General features: G+C 40.2%; 1 protein-coding gene across 4 annotated transcripts in view; it reads left to right on the top strand.

The window, feature by feature from the left end:
• LOC139612995 (RNA-binding motif, single-stranded-interacting protein 3-like) overlaps positions 1-19,201 on the top strand; it is a 110,029-nt gene that overhangs the window by 70,427 nt on the left and 20,401 nt on the right. For all 4 annotated transcript variants that reach the window (XM_071469214.1, XM_071469217.1, XM_071469218.1 and 1 more), the window contains exons 5-6: positions 5,353-5,510; positions 6,552-6,631. In XM_071469214.1, the coding sequence (XP_071325315.1) occupies positions 5,353-5,510; positions 6,552-6,631 (238 nt within the window). The remainder of the gene's footprint in view (positions 1-5,352; positions 5,511-6,551; positions 6,632-19,201) is intronic.

The raw sequence follows: 19,201 nt of genomic DNA, 5'->3' as shown, positions 1-19,201 counted from the left end.
CCGTCCGCCTACAACACGAGCGCAAACACATGAACATTAAGAAGCAGCGGTAGCCAAACACAATGCCTACTAATATGAACTGACCAGAGCATTAAATTATGAGGTAAACAGTATCCAGTGTTGATTTCACTGAGCCTGCAGTCATCATGAAGATGGAGAAAAGTGTATATCTCCATGTCTAATGAAACCCTGGGGATTTCTGGGTTTAGGGTTCATGAAGTATTTATGGCATGTTCATTAAGTATTGATTAAGCCGTTAGAGAGCGTTTAGATACCCAGACAATCATTATGAAAGATTAGAACTTGGCTTGAGGAAGAGGAAGATGGAGGAAGGCAGAAATGCAGAGAGAGGAAAAGATGGTGGCGAGGGGCGAATGGAAATGAGGGAGAGTAAAGATATGGATGGTATGAAGAGGCAAATGGAAGGTGTGGAAGAGGAGTAAAGATGCAAGAGGGAGAGGAAAAGAAGGATGTGAAGGGCGAGGAGAGAAATTCTGCTCTTTAAATATTAATTAAGCATTCAGATAGCATTTTAGACAGCAAGGCTACCATTATAGGAGATTAGGTTTTAATCTGAGGAAGAGGAGGGGCGAATAGCAAGTAGGTAAAAAAGGAAAGGACAAGAGGAGGAGGGTGAGGGTGTGCATGAGAAAGGAGGAAGTTGAGGTTAGAGAGGAGGTGGGCTGAAGGAGGGCAAAAGAGAAGGAAGAATAGATGGATTAAAAGAGGAAATGAGCAGGATTAGGTGAAAGACAAGCTGGAATGGCAAGTGGAGGGAGTCAACACATAATGAACAGGAAGTCCTTTTTCCCTAATCATATACTGCTTCTTTATGAAAGTGCCCCGCTAGTTGTTTCCAAAGGCATCTCTCTGCCTATGTCTTCACTTAGTTTTTCCTCGTCTTTTCATCCATCCATTTTTAATAACCACTCATTGTTGTTCAGGGTTGTGAGAGGCCATGATGTGTCATTTTCTGATGTGGAGTGTTGCTATTTGAGATGCAAGCAGGATTGGAAAGAAATGTGACATTGAAGTACCGTCTCACCTCATATCCATCCATCTAGCATATAGATTCAGCCGGTGTTTTTCACAGCTATTTAACCATTGCTTTGCCCTCTCTTTACCCTCTAGCGCTCCGGCAGGTGTTGTGGCATTGCAAGGTAACCGGGAAGTAGCATGATAAGAGGCACAGACCTGCTGTAATGATGCAGCAATGAGGTTTAATGGGGCTGAAAACACAGGCTGACTCGCTGGCAGGCTACACAGTCAGGGAGAGGCACAGTTGGTGTGAAGCTGTTTCCAGCTCATGACAGATGTTGCAGAGAGAGAGGCGGGGTGGGGTGGGGTGGGGGGTGGGGGGGGTGGGGGGGGGGGGGACAAAGAGGCAGAGAGACAAAGAGACAGAGGCAGAGAGGGGACTGAGAGAGAGAGGTGAGTCATTTGCAACATGCAGAGTGAGAGATCACTGAGAAATAACTTTGTGCAAACGGCAACTTTGAGCAAAGTCAAGCAGAGTTCATTCACATGCGGGTGCTCCAAAACACTTTAGTTCACATCCCAGAAGTACTTGTGCAAATAAATGTGTTTTACAGCTAACCAGGTCTAGAGATGGTCAGGTAGGATGTAATGTGATTTCAATAACCCACCATGATGCCCCTGTTAATTTTGTACCCATCTCACTCTTGATTTCCCCTGGACTGATAAATCATACAAAGAAAACTAGGGATTTTCAGGCAGGCAGTCGAATAGACAACACAGACATGTATCATAATCAGTGAGTGGAGGAGTGGAGGAGAGGTTATGGCATCCCTCTTGTTTGCACAAATCTGCATTCATTTCCCTTGTTACAGTAACTGCAAACTGCATGGAAAATGTGTGCAGAAACAAAACAGCTGACCCACTTTTTGCCGAAATTGGGCAAACCACTGTGAGATTTTGTTTAAGACGTATTGTCTTTGGATGAAATTAGCTTGTAACCACATTGACCACAGGGATAGGAAATCTTCTGTTTTACCATTTAATCTTTTTATGGCTCGCAAACAAAAAAAAAAAAAAAAAAAAAAAAAAGGGAGAACAGGATTTTGTCAGTGTTGCCTCCATATACAGTCTGGGGAAATTCTGCTACATACAGAGTAACTCTAGATTGAAAACTGAAATTCCTTTGTGTCTCGATGAGCAAGTTATTGTTGGTAATGACAAAGTCCACAGCAACAGTAAGAGTGTAAAGTGCAGCAGAGCATAGCCTCAGGAGTACTCTGGAGCTAATTTGCTTGAATGACAAAAGCTCAGAGACTTGTAAGAGCGTGACAAGGCGATGGATGTGTTTGAGTTTCTCCAGTGATTCCTCCACTGAATTCCTGTCATTTGGATGTCCAATGGTGCCTTTATTAGCTTTAGCCTTATTAGCTTTAGACAGTATTTCACTTCTTTTTTTATAAAGGTTTCTCACAGCAGCTGAATAACTAAATTCCCTGTTTGTCTACCCACACCTCGCTGCAGCTTGTCAGTGGTATAAACATGGTCCCATGAGTTTATTGTTTGGGCCTTTGCAAACCAGGGTATATCTTGATTTCATCACCAGGAAGCTCACAGTACAGTCAGATATGTCTGTATGTTCTGACACCACACATGCACCATAGGGCTGGTAAAACCCGAACACGCTGAGAAGAAGAATAGTTTTCAGTTTTTATCAATAGAACGTGTAGACATGTTTATTACACTTTGAACCTCCAGTTTTCAGTTTTTGAAGGCTTGAGTGATTGCTCCATTGGACTTTCTTTCAGCAAAAACTATACTCAGTAGTATAATATTAGCACTAAAACAGGTGTTGCGAATCCAATATAAGTGATGGGGCATAAAATTTACAGTCCTTCTTCTGTGCAGAAAAAAAGTGTTCCAGAATATATCTGAAGCTAATATGAGTCTTCAGCTGTCTGAGTCAACAAAATCAAGTGGATATTTTTTTGTTTCCACAGTCAGTGCTTCTATGCTGAGCTAAGTGAAAGGACAATACCATAAAAGAGGGAGATTTGACTGTTGACCAAGACTGCCAAAGCCTCATATTAGCTCCAGATAAACTTTCTAATATATTTTTTGCCTACACTGAGGACTGAGGATTTTTGTCCTCCTTGCTTGCACAGGCGGAATGACTACAGCGGGCAAAACCTGTGTGGGTGTCCACATTGGCACCTGGCTAATGTTTTATGACAGATTTGAAAAATTGTGAAAAAATCTATTCATGAACATTTTAATAAGGCCTCTGTTGAAAAGCAGTGAAACTATAGTTTACATGGGTTTGTTGCAAGTAGAGGTCTTTGACAAATTTCACTGAGGAAGATGACTCTAAGATCAATGGCAGATTCCACAGCTGTTAGATATGACTCTACGCATTTGATGCTGGTGCTTTCATCTGTCACTGTTTGCATAAATGCGCACACACACAGACACACAGACACACACACACACGCACCAATGTAAAAGATTACATTCAATGCCAGATGCCCTGTGTGGGAAGACAACTGTGCCACTCTGTTTATTGGACACTCTGCCAAAGGAAAATCCCTGCTGACGAAGAGAGATATTCAGACTTAGAAAGAAAGGTAAATATTTCAGACTTCTCCACTGCAGCTGTTCTGCTTATTCTGAGTGAGTCACTGACTACATAGATGGCTTTGGTCACAGTCAGCCAGACTCGGAACTCCCACTCTTGAAATCATACGGCTCTGGAGCATGCAAAGGAAAATCCTCCACGGATAAAGGAAATGTTTAGGTTTAAAATGAACCACACAGGGTGTTTTTTTTTTTTTTTTTTTTTTTTTTTTTTTGGTTGCAAATACACACAAGTATTCACTCAACCACACAGACACACACACACACACACAGACATACATTGTTGTTCACCATAGCACAAAAATCAAACTAAACATGTTGGAGTCTTAATATGTAGTTTGAGGTCTACAGCAGAGGACACACTATATGCACGCACAGTATTTGTTTCATTTTCATGACAATAGTGTAATTAAATGTATTAACAATGTCCCTTTCCAGCTCTGCACAGGATTCTATGTCAGTACCTTATTACTTGTGCTCCTGATGTCTGGGATTGTGCACATGAGATGAGAGGAATATAAAAGATGTAAGATACTAATGTTTAATACAAAGAAGGTCCTACCAGGAGCTCCTGGTCACTGATTATAATGTAATGTATTGTGTTGCATGCATATACCCCACTAAGGGAAGCAAGCTTATACATAAGCATCATTACAGCACAGAAAGAGGCACACAGCCAACATAGCCATAAACAGACTCATTCAGAGCATCAGCAGAGGCACTGTGGGGGACTGTGGATCCAGATAGTTGTATGAAATTAAATCATTTATAGAACATGCATGTATTATACTTCCTTTTCTTTCTCTGTCAATGGTAAGTTTGTGTAAACTAGAGCACAAAACCCTCCCCTGCTTCCATCCCTCTATAATTTGTAAGCACTGCAGTTACATATGCACACACACACACACACACACACACACACACACACACACACACACACACACATACACACACACACACAAACATGCACACTACTGCAGAGGATCAATTCAATGGAGTGCTGCCAAACAGAACAAAAAATAATTGAAGTGTACTAGTCTAACTAACTGAGAGGCACATTATATGGAGGTTCCCTCATTGCTGTGCAAAAATTGAATGCAGCTCTGGTAGCATCTATGAATCCTGAGGGGGTTACCTTTTTGCTCCAGGGGTTCTGAGTGTGAAGCCGGTGCACTGTCTTTCCAATGAAATGTTTATTTCTCTTTTGAGGAGAGTTTACCACTTGACTTAAATTCACAGAAATTTTGCAGTGGGATATTTAGTCATAAATATGGAAATAAACAACTCGAATAGCACAGCCTTAACCGTTAATGCATTTAATTCTGCAAAACCAGCTTTTAGTGGAGGGTTCTTCACACTTTATTTTGAGCTTTTTATATATTTGACAGGGAAAAAAAACAGTTTTGCCTGGCACAAGGGCAATCTTGTGTCTAGATTTATCCTCCTGGAATGAGGATGGATACAGCATTTCAACACTTCACCGTCAGCAAACTTTAATTATTAATAATAAACAATATAAATTCTATTCTTTTTTCATTTTTTGAAGGCGAGCAAGTGTTCATTGTGAGACCCAATACCAGTGATTATTTTCAAGGCTTCAGAGCCACATTTCCAATCAGTTCTCAACTCTCCAGACCAGACTAAAGTATGCAATTTTGTGGCTGGCACTGAAACGTTTGTTTATGCAAGACAAAAGAAGTGATGAGAGCAGGTTCCTTATCTTCTACCACTCTCTTCCCACAGCAACAGGAGCAGGACCCCACCAACCTTTACATCTCCAACCTGCCAGTGTCCATGGATGAGCAGGAGCTGGAGAACATGCTGAAGCCCTTTGGTCATGTCATTTCCACACGGATACTGAGGGACGCCAACGGCCTGAGCAGAGGAGTTGGCTTTGCCAGGTACCCACAGAGAGACACGTTACACACGTGGCTGTCAGAGAAATGTTATGTTTCATTTATTTTCATTGATTCATTTCATCAGGTCCAAATTTATTTAAATGTAAAAGTCTGATGGACAGTTTAATTACTGAGTACACAAAATACTACTAATTCACAACTATTCATCACACTATGGTCCAGATTCATGTTTTAGATAATTGCTAGAGGCAATGTTACCCTGAGTTGACTCCCTGCCATTTACAAGTAAAGGACTTAGCTCTAATGATACAACTCCACATTCCTCTACCCTTGGCCCCTTCACCCTCCTCTGTGTGTGTGTGTGTGTCTGTGTGTGTGTGTGTGTCTGTGTGTGTGCGTCTGTGTGTGTGTGTGTGTGTGTGTGGTCTTCTCAGTTACACTGTGGAGTGTGCCAGTGATTAGAATGCAGTCAGGGCTCCATTCAGGGTCACTGGCAATGTGAAGAAAACCCAAGACCCACACACACAGAGACACAGACACACACACACGCATGCTCACATACCACATGCACACATATACACAATCTCTGTCTCTTTCCAGTCACCATTTTTCTCTCCCACACACATGCACTCACACACTGGCTTTTGCTTGCCAAGCAGGCAATTAGTCATTGAGCTGTGATTGGGTGAGCGGAGCTGAATAGGGGCAGACAAAGAGGACATGACACACAACAGATCAGACTGAATGGAGCTTTTAAACCGGGACAAAGGAGAGGAAACCCCATAGAAAACACACAGCAACAAAAACACACACACACACACACACACACACACACATATGCACTGGTCTACCTAAGACACTGTGCTCAGGCATATACAGACAAACAAGCCCAGATGCATAAACAGGCAGGTATTCAATGCACTTACTGGAATCTAGGACACATTTGCATACACTCGTATCCACATACATTACTTTCACATTAGCACACTTTTTAATGAAATCACAGTATCTCTTGTGCACATTGAATTGCAACACAAAGAGCTGGCTGTCCTCAAGTAGCCTCTGTTTCTCTGTCTCTCTCAGGATGGAGTCGACAGAGAAGTGTGATGTGGTGATCCAAAATTTCAATGGGAAATTCTTGAAAACCCCTCCAGGCATGACAGGTAGGTGTCGATCACCAAGACAACGGCTTTGTACTTTCTAAGCCAGTGTGTCTACAGGTCAGGGTGCTCATATAGATGTAGGATTTGTGCAGCATAAAATACTTAACCGTCCTACAGAAACACAACACAGGTTGCTGTAAGATTATTTGACCCTGAGCAGCCTTTAAAAGTGCTACCAGTAGGTTCAGGTGTTTTGTGTGCTGATAAAAAAAGAAATGGAAGTCATCTGTTGTGTCTTGCTTGTGGAGAACACAGCACTCCTCTTGTCATGTATCAGCTACACGCAGCATGATGTTGTTATGTTCACATTATGACAAGGTGGACAGCTTGCATGGAAGGGGCTGGGCCTCGTTTGAACATTTTTAATGCCAGTAACAATACTCTAGCTGAGTTTTGGTACACCAATACAAAAGCGACACTTTTTTCCGTTGCTTAGTTGAAGAAATATAAACACATTTCTCTACAAGGGCATCTTTTGTCATTTGAGTGTTATAAATTTCTTTTCATGCTTCAGGAAAACGGGTTATCATCTTCCTGTAGAGGCATTAACATTATCTTTGTCTCATAGGATTTTTATGGATTCTGTAGAGAAACCAGCCTTGGTCTCAGACTAGGAGACAAATGTGTACTGTTTGACATCAAATCAAGTGGGGATATTTCTCCCTTTTATTTTGTCTTTTTTTTGTAGTAAAAAAAAGGCTCTCTCACATCAGGACATCTCTGCCTGTTGGTATAACATTTGTCTGTGTACAATGCAGTGTCAGCGCGATGCAATACTTCAGCATCATCTCTGCTGCTCGGTCTCGCTCCTTCTCTCTCTCACTCCCTAGACCACCTTCAATTGATTTAGTAAGAAGGTCTGAGTGATTAATTCCTCCAGTGTACAGGACACAGATTGAGACAGGCACAGGCATGAGACACACGTACGTACACAGACAGACGTCCCCTAAAGCAAACAATCTGTCTCTGATTGTCCCCCAAATAAACAGCAAAGACTTGATGACTTTTAAAACAGAGGGGAAGAGAGAAGGGGAAAGGATGAGGTGGAGGGAGATGAAGAAAGGAAGAGAGAGGAGGACGAGGGGTGTGTAGGTGTAAAAGAGAACAACACATGGGAACAGAGCCTAGTGGGGTGACTAAAATAAGTGAGATAACAGAGCAAGGACAAGGTGGGATAGAAAAAAAATGGTGAGGTTGGGAGAACCAAACTGAAAGTGACACAGAACGAGGGAGAAAAGATGGAGATATGGGAGTGTCAGATATAGATAGAGAGAGAGGAGTGTGCCACACTGAAGAAAATGGAAATCAAGGACAGATAGAGAGAACTGTGCCCTGTGCCCTGGCAATATGATTTGTGAAGTACAGAATGGTGGGTGAGTCAGTTTCTCACCTGGACACACACACACACACACACACACACACACACACACACACACACACACACACACACACACACACACACAGAGTGCTGTACTTTGAGATACTTTGAGGTATAGCTGTGTAGTTTTGTAGCAATATAATATCAAAGAACTCAGTGCTATCATGTTAATCTGTCATGTTAATAATTTATAAATGTGTAAACTTTTATACACACTCACTGTGACAGAACTTCAAGCAGCTCTTATTAATATTTTCACATTAACAATGGGTCAAATGACTGAATGTAATATAAAAGCGGTCACTCACAGTTTTGAACCCACAGAGAACTGAACATACAGTTTTGCTTCAGTCTCATACAGTAGCTCTCCTCATGCTCATTTCTCTCTGCACCCAGCAGCTGCTTTCAGTGAAAAAGCCCACCATACACTACCCGCCCAGCACCAAAGATCAGGCGTAGTGGACAGTGGAGCATTTAGCACCTAAAAAGCAAGAGTGAATATTGCACTTTCACCATGTGACCAGAGACAAGACATCAAATGAAAGCTAATGTTGTTCTGTATCTGATGGATTCGTGCATTAGGTAACTATTTTCAAACACAGTTTGTGGTGCAAAAAAAATAAATGAATGCAGGTTTAAAGTTAAAGTCACACTACAGATACGCTCATTCTCTCCACACCTGCCAAGTCACTGACCTGTGTATTGAAGACAATGCATAGCTTTGCCAAGAGTGTCCATTATCTCCTCTCTCCTGTGTGTATGGGAGTGAGCGTATGTGTTTAACGTATGTTAACCTCTTAAATTCCTCTGAGCTTACCAACCTATCAGATGGGGAAAATCTGGCCAGACCAGACCCTCTGTGTAATGATTCACAGGACACACACACATGCACACACACACACACACACACTTAGTGCTTACCAATCTAATAACAGGTTCTGTTGATGTATGTCACTGGTTTTCTGTGTCACTGCCACCTTTGTGTTCTGTTTTGTTGTTAGTCTCCTTATTACTTCCATTTATTGTCTTAAAAAACACCACAAAATCCCTCCTATAAAGTGTTAAACCTGCTGTGCTAGAACAGTGTCATGTTTTAATGTACGTGTGTGTCTCACTGAGTGATTTGTGCTTGTGCCTCTTCCTGTGTCTTCCTCTGATTGATACTGCAGTCTGTCCATCCAGGCTGATAAATTGACAGGCCACAGTAATATTTTACTCTCCAGCCACAAGATTAATGCAGACATTGATCACATGACCAGAGCGTCCATCAGCCCTAGTTAACAGGAAGTCCATTGATCCGCAGCTTTCTGCTTCTCCCAGTGGGTCCTTTCATAGAGGCAGAGAATCTAGATTGAACATGGCTTTGATTTTCTCTCTTTTTTACCTTTTATTTATTAAGAAAGAGCTGGATTGGAGTCAGACTTTATAGAAATCTATATTGTCTTCATTGATAAGTGACTTTATATCTAGAATAGGTTCATTTGTTCTCACAGGTCTCACTGCTCAGTGTCAGATCAGTGTCTCACCTTCAGTGAGTACAGCTGTCCTGCAAATTTGAGATTCCACTCTCAGGTGTAAATTGAGTAATCACAGTCTTTGTATTTACTATACGTTGTAATTCTGTCTTCTCTGTGCGCCTCGTTCGATAATGTTTTGCCCCGTACTGTGAGGGAGAGACTCAGATTATCCACCCATGAAGAGCATATGCCTTCTACAGCTTCATCATGACCATGTCACTTCCCATCCCAGCTTGATATATTAAACCTCCCAGATCTAAGGGTGTATAGTTCGGTTGATTTGGTCCAGACCACGCGGAAAAAAACAGATACATCCTTATCTTTCAGCTCTGGTCTGGTTCATGTCCACACTGACTTTTAACAATCAAACTGTAAACATAAAGTTATATGGACTGATAGTTAACCTATGCATTGGGTATTTTTGGTAACCGTCTCCCATCAATCCTATCACCAATTATGAATATTATTAGTTGAGGAACTGGATCTTGTATGTTATATGTAGTGATGAGAGGATAGTGTGTAAGGGAGGGCGATGTGTAAAGGCGAATAGAGTGGGGTCCTTTTATTGGGAAACTGCTGAAGTCCATGGCACAAATACAAACTCAACACACCTCTGTCTGAACTCTGTTTCACTTTCTGTTTGATAGAAAATCCCCACACTCTCTTGGTGATGTGCGTAGGTATTACCATGGTTACCAAAGGCTCTTGAATAAATAGGCCTATAGGCTTTACGTTAATACAGATGGCTTAGAAAATCGATTTTGTAACGGCTCATGATCAGCCGATGATTTTGCTTCTGAGTTCACGTTAAAACCACATATCTGCTCTTGTGGTTGGTCCACTTAGTTTTCACTCTATAAACGATCCACACCAGTGTCTGCTTGGAAGCAATTGTTTAGTTTGAATGACAACTTCCACACCAGACCAAATGAAATGAAACATGCAAATGCAGAGTTTGATTGAACCCAACCAAAGATCTGGTGTGAAAGCACCTAGGGTCAAACTGGTCATCTTTAGCAATTCCCCCGGCTTTTTATTTCTGCATGTGAATAAATTCTCAGTATTAAGTAACCTGCACTTTAGGTTGATTTTGATTTTGTTCTTAAAACCGACCATGTGCACCCACTCAACTCTTCACTAAAGGTTAGGGTTAGGGCTGTAGACTCATGTTTAATTATACATGACACAGTCTGATACCTGCTTTACAAAAATATATCAATAAGTAAATAATTCCTTATTCAGGCAAAGAAAATGACAAATTTTAACCCTTTGCATTTCCCCTTTATGTTTTCCTTTCTGTTCATGTTATTTATTTGTCTCCTCTTCTCTCCCCAGTTAGTCTGTCTCTCCCCTCACCACCTCTGTCCCACATACAATCCCATGCTGTATGTCCTTCACCCAGTTGGCACTCTTCCTTTCCTTTTCCATCCTTCTGTAACTTTTCTGTCCAGTTTTTCTGTCTTTCTCGCCCACTATCTGATGTAGCGTTGTAGCTTTGATATGTCTTTTTGTCCTGCCCTCCCCTAATGGGAAGACAAATGGAGGACAAGAATGAAAAGGGTCCAGATCTCAGAGAGGGCACATTATCTCTCAGTAGTTTCAATAATAATCAGGAGGCTTTTAAAAATGAGTGCAGCCTTATATGCCTGGTATGATCATGAGGCATTAAGCCCCCATTCATTGCCGCCATTCAAGTGGTTCAATACTTTCATAAATGGGAAATGAATTTCAGTTGATGTTCCTGATAATGGAGGAAAGAATTGAATGAGGCTGAACTGAGGAAAAGATTGTGTAATTACATGGCAGTGCTGCACTGTCTGTCTTGGTGTCAGCTTACATGTGTTATTTGGAGCCACTTATTCAACACTCAAACATAGCTATGGGTGTTAAAATGCGATGATGTTGAAGCACAAACCAAATCACATCAATACTGTCAGACTCTTAAAATTGCAGAGACATTTGGTACTATCTTCATATCATTTGGGGAATTAATTTCCAAAATAAATGTGTCAGTTCATCAATGCATTTTATTCCCAGCTGTCTCACAGCCAATTCCTTTTCTGTTGCTTTAGGTTTATGATGAAAAAAATGCAGAGAATGTAGTAAACTTCCTTTCCTGCGGGGATGCTCTGAGGGAGTGGTTTGATGAGCAGTTGTTATTGTAAGGAACAGACAAATGAGAGGAAGACAGAGGGCAGAAACCATTACTTTTCTTTTAAACTTAATAAGTGTAAATATCTTCTAACTCTGTTCTCTGTCTCAGCTCACAGTCTGAAATGTTGTGTTTATTGGAGCAGACATAGCTATTGCAATTTTAATGATATAGTGCTAACAGCAATATGAATAAACATTTTCTAATATATATTTTTAAATTCAGTGGCAAATAGTCGGCTTCCGCTCGTGTGTGATGCTTGAACAAGTAAGTAACCCTCCAGAGTGCATATTGTTCTGTCCCAGGGCTTTAAGCTCTTTGATGCCGGTCGTCTTCAACAAAATAAAAAAAAAATAAAAAGAAAAGGATTTCATCCCATTGAGCCCAGCTGAGGGAGTCCTCATTTTGTCACATTTGGGGATTGGATACCATTTTCCAACTGAATGATTTCCCATGTTGCTTGCTATTGAATTGGATTTTATTTTAAATGGGAATTTTCCCATTTGAAATGTTGGGTCCTTCTTATATGATATCCCCTCTTTTCCCATAGAAACACAGAAACCACTGTGACATTATAAGTTAAGGGTGTCTACTGGTGTCTTGCTCAAAAGCACCAAAGCTAAGCTCTTTATTATTTTGTATACCTCCTGCACTTAACCAGGTACAGCTTGTCTAACCTGTTTGTTTCTTCCTCCTCCATATTTCTCTTTACCTCTGGTTTCTTTTCCTGTGCCCCTCTCACCAGCAGTGAGATGGATATGTTTGTTTGCTCTGCTGGAGTTTTAACAGTTTCTATGCTGCCCCCACTGTAGTTTGCAATATCCTGCAGCTGCAATGAGTGGTAACAGTGTGTGCTCCACTCTTCATAGTACAGGCCATGCTACCTATGTCCTGTCAGTTAAACACAAAACGCCACAGGTGGAAAACTCCTGTTCAGATCAGTAAAGCTCTGGTTCTATTTTGTACGCCTTAGTTGCATTGCCTATCACTGTGGCAAACAAACATCACAATGTTTTTTTTCCCCAAGAAACACAAAGAAAACACAAACTGTGGACTATAGTGGACCAATTCATTATTGGATCCACAAGGCAGTGACATGTTGACAGATAAATTAAACAGATAAATCAACTTCTACAGGCCTGAGTTAATGAGTGCAAATAAATCTTGTAAAAAGTCCCCAGTTTGTGAACAGACCACATGTAGCTTTTGTCCATTAAAGTGTTCTTGTCTGTTCACTTAAATTACTTGCCTTTGTCAAGTTTCTTGGCAATGACTTATGTTGTTTAGTAGCACTGACCACTTGGACACACATATGTGCAGTGACGCTCAACTCCACACACCTTATAGTAGCTAGTGTGTGGGTGGGCTTTTTTATTTTCGTTCTTTCAGTGTTTGAGTTCAGACATTTTTCATAGGGATGAAGCTCAGAAGCACCTTGTCCAGCAAAGCAAAAACACAAAATTCTGACACACTTTGAAGCACTGAAAACTGGTGTGATACATGATTTATCAGCCAGATTTTTTTTTGCCATATTTGTTGAAAGACTTACAGAAAGAAAGATTTGAAGGTTGAAAGATTAATACGGGTAAAGCCCACCCTCCGTTCCGCCCCCCAATGTCATGGAAGCCAATGACACATTATTTGAAGAAAAAGGCAGTGTAAAATAAAATTTCTATTTTTTAAAAACTATTTCCAAACTACCACAGACCACCTCACATATGGATCTTATCACCATAGAAAAGCTGAACACTTTGTTTGGAAATCTCTTGTTTCTCAATGAGTCAATGACAAATTTCTTATATCCTTTCCATTTGTATGGTAAAAATGAGAATAACAACGTCATGAAGAACAAGCCAATTGCATGATCAAGTACGACTGCAGAGTAAACATGAAGAAAAATTAGACACAGTCACTGGTTGGCAACATTTCCTCTTCTCAGTGTGCCTTCTCACTGTAAATTTCCACACTGACTACTTGTGTTATGGTGAAACCCCACCATAATAAGGAGCCAGTTCTGCCTCCATTCATTTTCCAAGGGACCTGAGGAGTCGTCTTCACAGTGCAGTAGTTTGTTCTGTAACCTAAGCAATGATGTTTCTATTTGTGTGAAAGCCCTCTCTGTACCTTTCAGGATACTGGGAAGAAAAATACATCCTGGAGAAAGAAGGGCAGCATTGTTTTGGTTAGTGATTGTAAGCAATAATTTTACCTCATTTGATTTGGATTTGATTTAATTCCTTCAACTCTGTCGCCTGTTTACTGAAATTTTATGTCTCCGAACTCTTTAGTTATCCAAATCTGTGGTTTGGACGATGTTAATTAACTTGACAGGCCCAAAAGTGACCCATTTTATGGGGCAGACACAGCTGTACCCAAATTCATCATGAATCCATCACTTTGTGTTACAGAGACGCAAGAGTGAGAACAGCAGAGGTCAAAGCGACAATTAAAAATGTTCTTCCTGTTAAAGCCCTCTTGTGACATGCAACAGATTGTAGAACTGTGAAGCAAGCTGAATAATTAATTTGATGCACCGGTTTGAACAGGGTTTTTTTTTTTTTTTTTCATGGGTAATCTTGTCTGTGGATGTTTTACTGCTGCTTTTTCTTCCTGATTGTGTGGTGACTGAGTTCGCCTCTTAATAATAAATAACATTCATTATCGTTGTTATCATCGTCAGTATTTATGACCTGTCTCTGTGGTTGTGAATGAGTATAAAGTGAACTGCAGAGTGTATTGCAAGGTTGTTTTTTTCTCTCTCTCTCTGTCAGAGAAATGTATGATATCACTATTGTGCCACCACAGGCATCACCTGAAGCTAATACAACAGTGATGTGGCACTTGTCTGTTTTTACATTGTAGCAAGAAATATGAAATAATTTTAGTTCTTTCTTTGGCTTTTAGGATATTGCTGGTAAAATACAGAGGAGCTTTTAGACAAAGTCCCCAAATAAAGGCTCTGTTGAACAGATTAATTTGCTTTAAATAAATGGCTCAATAGACAAAATTATTTTACAGGTTGGTAGATTTTTGCAGTGTATTGTTTGACCTTTTTGCTCATTATCCAATACAGATTAATTAATAGCCACTTACAATCCTTTCACCGGTTGTGCTCTATTGAAATCCTGGCTTGCAAGACCAATTGTGGAAAGTTGTGTAATTATGTCAGGAATGACAGATATCCTCTCCCTCTGAAGGTAAAAATGAACAATAGCAACACCAAAGAAGCGCTTCTCCTACAAGACATTTAGCTGTATTGACACTGCTCTAGGAACACATTCACACATACACATTTACTGTATTTACCTCATACTGCAAGTCCTGGCTCAAAGCTGATTTTGTGTTACTCCTACATTTTTTTGACTCTTTTGCTGTCATAACCTGCTCAAACACTTCATCTACGCTAAGTTGGACGTGTTGTTTTGGTGGAATTGTGAAATGCCATGACGGAACAATCTGACATGTCAGATTGAAATAATAACGGGATTAAACTCCAGGTATCTGAGAATGTAGCAGCACTGTGTAAAAATTTGAGTTATCTATAGAAAAAAAAGAAATGCAGCTTTCTCATAAAAATAGGCCTGTCCAAATGTCCTGTACATACATACTGGACTCCTGCAGCGGTCTCTGAAAAACACTGAATTCAAGCTCCAGACACACTAAGGCAACCGCAACATTATAACAGTATTGATGTGTGTCTGTGCGTTGGCGTGTTTATAAACAGTGGCCGAAAGAGCTAGGCCAGTGTTTAATGTCTGGAGGCATTTCACCAGCTCAGATATAAAAACATCTCACACGTCAATGTTGTATATGTCAGTTGTTATGTCTGTGTGTGTAGAAGAGTGTTTCCATCGGGGATTATTCAAAATGGCCAGTATCACAGTGTCACTTTCAACAATCACAGTAACTCCACAGAAATGTCCCTCTGAAGTCATGTTGCATGCTTTACTCACAGGATGTTAATCTGAGGGAGGAATGAAGGAAAAGTACACCAACATTTTAAGTTTGGTCTGTCGTTCTTTAGCAGAGATCAATCACATCAAGGGACATTTTTTTCCGTTGCTTTTATTTCGCTGTCTTAGCATCACCTATTTGGTATTTTTGCATTACTAATTCTAACAATAATTGGGTCATTTTTTCATCTCACTTAAGTCCAAAAACACAGACTTTTTTTGCTGTCTGTGTGAGAAGCCAGGGGAGTAAAAATAACAGATTTAATTCAAAACACAGAGGCATCCTTTTCATGGTGGACAAACACTCATTTTAGATCAGCAAGAGTTTCTTCTGTCTTTGTGTAGTACTTTAGAGGAGACGTGGAGAAGAAAGTGTCCTGACTATGAACTTGACAAGTTGTCAGCTGGCGACAATGTGGCTTTCTCTGTTTGTCATGCCAGTAAAACAAAACAGCAACTCAGACACCGCCTTTAAGTCTGTATCAAGAGTGTGTGTCTGTTGTCTCACATTTCTCACACTTGAAGCAGCAATCATTTGTCGCACAAGTAACAGACAAATCAATAAGTGTTCAGCTTCACACCCATAAACCTGACAGTTAAATCCTGCCCATGTCATTCTCAAATGTGTCTTCCGCCATAATCTGAGCCTAATGCTGCTCTGAATTGAAAATTAGAATTCACAACTATTTCATGTGAATAATATTGTCTTCTTTCCATTTCTTTATCGGCCTTTAATGCCACATATTGATTCAACCTAAGATCAAATAATAGAGTTTACATTTGCATTAAAGTGACCACTTATCACAGGTTTTGCTCAAGTCTCACAAATTAGGAGTAATAACCCATTTCCTGCACGGGATGTTTTCCAAAGACCAGGGAACCTTACCAGTGTTTAAGCTGGAGAAAGAGTCTAAATTTAGTTCTTCTGACTTTAGTCCCTGGTGTCAAAAAGTCCCCACTCTGGAGCTAATAATTTCCAGTAGTCGGGTTTGCGTTTTATTATTTAATTTCAATGAATTATTTTATTATTGTCTTTAATCCATTATCAGACTAACTTGATTAATTCTCACAGTTGCTTTGATGCAATGGAAATGCAAACAGGAATGTGTAAAAAGTAGTTACTGAATTTTGGTCCTGTGGCTCCACCATTCCTGGAGCTATACGGTTGAAAGTGGCTATAATTTTAAAGCACAACTGTAAATGGGGGCTGCTGAAGAATGAAGGCCTAAGTGAATTTAAACACCAGCAGATTTTTTGAATATCCTTTGGTGCTTTGGTACGTTTCTTTCATGACATTGCTTCCTCTCTGATTCTGTTTTCTGTCTTCACTTAAAAACATCCATCACCTGTGATTTAAATGGTGAAACGGTGCTACATATACACATCATGCATGCACCTACATAAACATACAGCTGTTTACCAGATACGTATGAATGCATGGAGCAGAGTGGGTGAAAGAGGGAAAGAGAAGGGGAGTGAAGATGAATAGCAAAGGCGAGGGATGATAACAGGGGCCCAGCCATTTGGCCTGTTATCCAGATAGAAATCAAGTTAAAACAGGGCAATGACAAAGTACTGCTAAATGCAGTATAATCATATGGGACTGTGAATCTCTGTCTTCTTACCTTTGGAGTACCCATCCAGGCCCCAGGCAGTCCAAATAACTCTCGTCTCAACCTTGAGCTCTGAATGCTTTTCTCCGCTGAGAACACCTCTTCTCATATTTCAGTTTAGAAGAAGATGAAGAAACATTTTCCTGAAGTAGGCGAAGTAATTGCGTGGTTTATTTTGGCATTTATTATGTGTGAATCACTACCAGCATGATGATATTGCCTTTGCTAGTTCATTGAATTCTACGTCATCTAAGAATTTCTTTATTTCTAAGCTACACACAGTGATGAGGCTCCACTATTTGACTTTCTCTGCAGTTTGAAATCATTGGCAGTTAAATGGGACAAGAGCGCCAGCTAATAGCCTCTTTTAAGATGCAGTCAGTGACTCAAACATACCTTGGTGGATGTTTTAAAGTAACAAGTAAGAGGCAATGCGTATAAGTAGGTGGCTTTTTTCGATTTCAGGGTCAAGAGGTCTCTGCATAAAACTGACTCAGACCATGAACAGAACACTGCTGCCAGTACAGTTTAGGGCTTTATAATTTCAGTATTTCAAATAGCGTTTAAATGCGCTTGTATTTCAACATGTCCATCTTCTGTGGTTGCCCGTTAGTTTTCTGAATATTATCTATTTAATTTGTAGTTCAGTCCCAGGAGGGAAACTGAACTCAAAAGAAGAAGATTCTTCCTGTAGAATGACACACAGCAAGACGATATTTGTCTGTGTCTTTCAAAATTATTACAAATCACTGTTGAAAAATAAATCTGTTTTATGAAGAGGCAGTGCTGTGGTTAAGATTTGGTTTGGATAAAATAAATTCTTCCTTAAGGTTAGAAAAACATTGTGGGTGGGTGGAAATGACTACTCTTCTAAGGTTAGGGACCTTTGTCATCATGTTTGCAACAATAAACATTTAGTTATTGTTAGGGAGTCATAGTGGTCATGCTTGAAATTGACTGTCGGGTGGAAACAGGAAGCAAACAGCTTTCTCCCATGTCAAGGTCCAACATTTCATTGACCCATCCCTCCTCCCTATGCAGATTTTGCTGCCCTATAACAGCATCATTTAACTTCCTCCTTCGCTCCCGTCATAATTAATGCAGCTGCTAAACGACACTGGTACTTGAGTGTAAATGTACATTGAAACAATTGTTGCTCCTCGACAGTCACTAATTTTATAAATTAATAGTATTAATACACTTATATTTTCTTCTTTTATAATTGTATAATACATAATTATATATTTATGTTCATTAATTGCACTGTGATTTTATAACACATCTCAGGCAGTCCTCATACTTTGGTAAACGTTTTAAAAGCCATAACAACGGGGGCAATATTTATTTTTATCCAGAGTAGGAAGGTTATTCAGTATAGATGAAGTTTATTCAATTACTTCTGTAATGTATCATCTTTATCCGTTCATTATGTTCAGGCTGATTACAAGGCTGGTTCTGAGTTTGTGTATGTTTTTATGTGTGCATGTCAATAACTGGAAATCCAAAAAAAAAAATACAGCCTGTGGTCAGACATCACATAAAACAGAAGGCTGCCTGTCGACCTCATAAGCCATCAAGTGTCTTATCTGAGTGTCCTGGCTCATGTCAGGATGGGATTTTTATTGTGTTTGTTGAGTCATGCTCAAGCATTTCCCAGAAACAGAAGCCATTATTCATGCTCTCGTGCTTTCGAAGGCCTTTAAAATAAAATAAATTAATAACAGAACAAAGCCTTTTTTTTCTTTAGGAGAACCCTCCTCCAATCCAGCAACTTCCCACTATTTCACAAGCCTGTAGGGTGTTTGAAGCAGAAGCCTATCAGGTTGTAGTTGGAGTTTGGTGCACTTTTGTGTGCGGGGGTCACACTCGGCTAATCCTATTTGTAATCAAGACTTTCTTCTTTCTCTGGTCCAAGAAAAGGACCATGTTGTCTTTGGAGCAATCACAACCGCAGTCT

This window comes from Trachinotus anak, unplaced genomic scaffold (assembly GCF_046630095.1).
Source record: "Trachinotus anak isolate AG129_WGS33_773 ecotype Australia unplaced genomic scaffold, CSIRO_AGI_Tana_v1 ptg000032l, whole genome shotgun sequence".
NCBI classification, from domain to species: Eukaryota; Metazoa; Chordata; class Actinopteri; order Carangiformes; family Carangidae; genus Trachinotus; species Trachinotus anak.
The sequence above is the reverse complement of the archived record's forward strand: the minus strand, read 5'-3'. Positions and strand labels throughout refer to the sequence as shown.